Below are 3,578 nucleotides of genomic sequence, written 5' to 3' on the forward strand. Positions count from 1 at the left end.
ACAAAAAGTATTACGTACTAAGAAAACCTATTATTATTTTATTTATTTCATGCTAATTAAATATTAGAAACAAATATTTTCTAAATAACATTTAAATACTATTTAAAAATATTTGCTTTTGCTCTGAAATATTTGCTATTCATTGATCAATGAAAATTCAGATAATATGTGCTAAAGTTTGTTCACATTTATTAAAAATAATATATTAGCAACTTTTTGGGTGTTAAGGTTGTTATATATAGGTACAAGAAGTATTATGCAATAAGAAAATTATTAATAACTTATTTGTTTCATGCTAATTAAATATAAGAAACAAATATTTAAGAAATACTTGCTTTTGATCTGAAATATTTAGCAAACATATAAATATTTCCTAAATATGTATGTAATATTTTGTGCTATCTGGGTATACCTACTCACCTGCTTGAGGGAGACATTGGCCACCTCCAAGGTATAGGGGAGGAAGTTCTGCACAGTCAAGGGCGGCAGGAGCTTCACCAAGTAATTAGGCACCGAGTGGGCGAGTGAATTCTTCACCTCCAAGTTCCTCCGCAGCAACGCCCTCAACGCGAAGATGTCCAGGTGCGAGTTGTTTTTCGGCTTGCAAATGAGGTTGTAAGCAGCGTCCATTTCCCGCGCCATGTCCCTCCACCATATGCCAGACTCCGAAGCATAGTGGCCCCTGGAAAGTCACATGTTAACTCAACAACTCAAAGTTTCTGGTCGTCTTACTCGGCGTAAGCCGGTTGAATGAACAGCTTGCAATGATACGCAATGTGAAGCGGCACATTGTAGCTGTCGTGGGCCCCCAAGATGGCTATTCGCATGGTGGTTTCAAACGGATTGGTCACATCGCCTACCGGCTCCATGTTCATCTGCTGCAGCACCGAGGGTTGATAGAGGATGTTCAAAGCGAAGCAGGTTTCGTTGCGGATCTGCAAAGATTGATTCATTTGAGGGAACAGTGGCAATTTGAACGCTCTTCTTACTTGCAAAGGGGAGCTGGCGTTCACATTCCGCCCCATTCTGCCGATGCCATGCCGCACCGCCAAGTGGTAGTTGCCCAATGGGGCGGGATCAACCGCCTGCAGTTTCACCAGTTTTTCCCAATTCCTCTTGGAGCAGTTGGTCTGCACGGGGGCGAAGTTCGGCACGAAAATTTTCACGTAGTGTCTGTTGACTTTCTCGTACAAGGACCCGGTGGTTTCTTGAGGAAACTCCAAGCTCTGGATCGTCGAGAAGTCGTAGCCTTGCTCGTAGTCGTGCTTCAGCTGCAGCTCAAGATGCCTGGGGCCAGACAGTTTTTTAGAGTTTCACCTTTTTTGGAGTTTTAGAGTAGCTTTACTCACTCTTCTTCGAAAGCCGCACTTTCCTGGTAGTGCAGCATCAGTTTGCAGGGGCTGTTGGGTGCGGACTCTTCATTCTCGAACTTCTTCATGCGGAGCAAAGTGTCCGGCTCAGTGCTCTTCGATTTCTTCTCAAACAGTTCCACTCGCGATTGGGGCCCGATATCATTGGTGACACTGATCGCTTTACGATCCTGATTCACGGATACGATTTTGCTGGAATATTGAGCGACCAGTTCATTGAAGACCTGAAACGGGGGAAAATGATCGGAAGCTTGTCAGGCCTGATGGTGTTGATTTTTCAAAAATCAAAACTTTCCACATATGGAGAGCACTGGGTAACACTGTGTTGAGTTGTTGCCGCTCTCTGAGATAACGAGTTATAACTAAAAAAAAACTACGCAAATCTAAAACTTCTTGAATTCAAGCATTTTTTGAGAAAACTGCCAACATTTGCCCATCCATGGTTCACTTTTTAAAAAGGTCATTTATTTCTCTCTAGAATGATGTACAAATGAGTGTTCTTGCTCATTTTGCCTCCGAGAAATGAGCAAAAAGGGGACGGAAAACATGAAATTTTGGCATAATCTTGAACCTAAGTGTTTGATATTCATATTTCTCTTTTTGGGTAAAAACTACTCGAATTTCCCCACTCATGTTGTTACGACTGAATCGACTTTTCAATTCTCTATCCAACGATGCCAAAACGAATTCTCTGGCTCGAATGGTTCTTGAGAAACTTCGAGAAAAGCAGCGTCATGTTCAAGTGGATTTTGCAGCTCAAAAAAAACTACGCAAATCTAAAACTTCTTGAATTCAAGCATTTTTTGAGAAAATTGCCAACATTTCCCCATCCATGGTTCACTTTCTAAAAAGGTCTTTTATTTCTCTCTAGAATGATGTACAAATGAGCGTTCTCGCTCATTTTGCCTCCGAGAAATGAGAAAAAACGGGACGGAACACATGAAATTTTGGCATAATCTTGCAGCAAAGTGTTTGATATTCAAATTTCGCTTTCTGGGTCAAAACTACTCGAATTTCCTCACTCACGTTGTTACGACTGAATCGACTTTTCTTTTCGAATTCTGTGACTCGACTGGTTTTTGAGAAACCTCGAAAAAACCAGCGTGATGTTCAAGTGCATTTTGCAACTAAAAAAAAACTATAAAAGACACTTAAGCCGAAAGTACTGAAAATTTCATTGAAATTGGCAGCTTTTCTGATTTTTACCGACTTGGGTAAAGTTGAGCTAAAAATGAAAGTTCCCTCTCAAATGCACCCTTTGTTTCAAAAATTCCTAACTTCCATATTAGAGCAGACACCAACTAGAAACTTGCACACTCTATAAAAGACACTTGAAGCCGAAAGTACTAAAAATTTCATTGAAATTGGCAGCTTTTCTGATTTTTACCGACTTGGGTAAAGTTCAGTTAAAAATGAAAGCTTCCTCTCAAAAGCATCCTTTGTTTCAAAAATTCCTAACTTCCATATTAGAGCAGATACCAACTAGAAACTTGCACACTCTATAAAAGACACTTGAAGCCGAAAGTACTGAAAATTTCATTGAAACTGGCAGCTTTTCTGATTTTCACCGACTTGGGTAAAGTTGAGCTAAAAATGAAAGCTTCCTCTCAAAAGCATCCTTTGTTTCAAAAATTCCGAACTTCCATATTAGAGCAGACACCAACTAGAAACTTGCACACTCTATAAAAGACACTTGAAGCCAAAAGAACTAAAAATTTCATTGAGCTTTTCTGATTTTTACCGACTTGGGAAAAGTTGAGCTAAAAATGGAATTTCGCTTTCTGGGTCAAAACTACTCGAACTTTCTCCCTCACGTTGTTACGACTGAATCGACTTTTCAATTCTCTATCCAACGATGCCAAAACGAATTCTGTGACTCCAATGGTCCTTGAGAAACTTCGAAAAAAGCAGCGTCATGTTCAAGTGGATTTTGCAGCTCAAAAAAAACCACGCAATTCTAAAACTTCTTGAATTCAAGCATTTTTTGAGAAAACCGCAACATTTCCTAATCAATGGTTCACTTTCTAAAAAGGCCATTTAGTTCTCTTTGGAATGATGTAAAAACGAGCGTTCTTGCCCATTTTGCTTCCGAGAAACATGCAAAACGGGACAGAAAACATGAAATTTTGCAATAATCTTACGCCACCCTTGCACAAAACGACGATAATTTTTCTAATTTCATAGACAACAGAAGACTGTATTTTTTCT

The 3,578-nt window shown here is 39.6% G+C and overlaps 1 protein-coding gene across 1 annotated transcript in view; it reads right to left on the reverse strand.

Annotated features, from left to right (window-relative positions):
* LOC109539272 (intermembrane lipid transfer protein VPS13C) overlaps nt 1-3,578 on the reverse strand; it is a gene marked incomplete at its 5' end in the record, with an annotated part of 18,582 nt that overhangs the window by 4,636 nt on the left and 10,368 nt on the right. The window contains 4 exon segments of the mRNA XM_019906921.2: nt 421-682; nt 733-935; nt 990-1,287; nt 1,350-1,594. Coding sequence (XP_019762480.2) covers nt 421-682; nt 733-935; nt 990-1,287; nt 1,350-1,594 — 1,008 coding nt within the window.

The sequence above is a fragment of the Dendroctonus ponderosae genome, unplaced genomic scaffold, assembly GCF_020466585.1.
Source record: "Dendroctonus ponderosae isolate FM_Combo_2020 unplaced genomic scaffold, Dpon_F_20191213v2 Dpon_F_20191213_7, whole genome shotgun sequence".
NCBI lineage: Eukaryota > Metazoa > Arthropoda > Insecta > Coleoptera > Curculionidae > Dendroctonus > Dendroctonus ponderosae.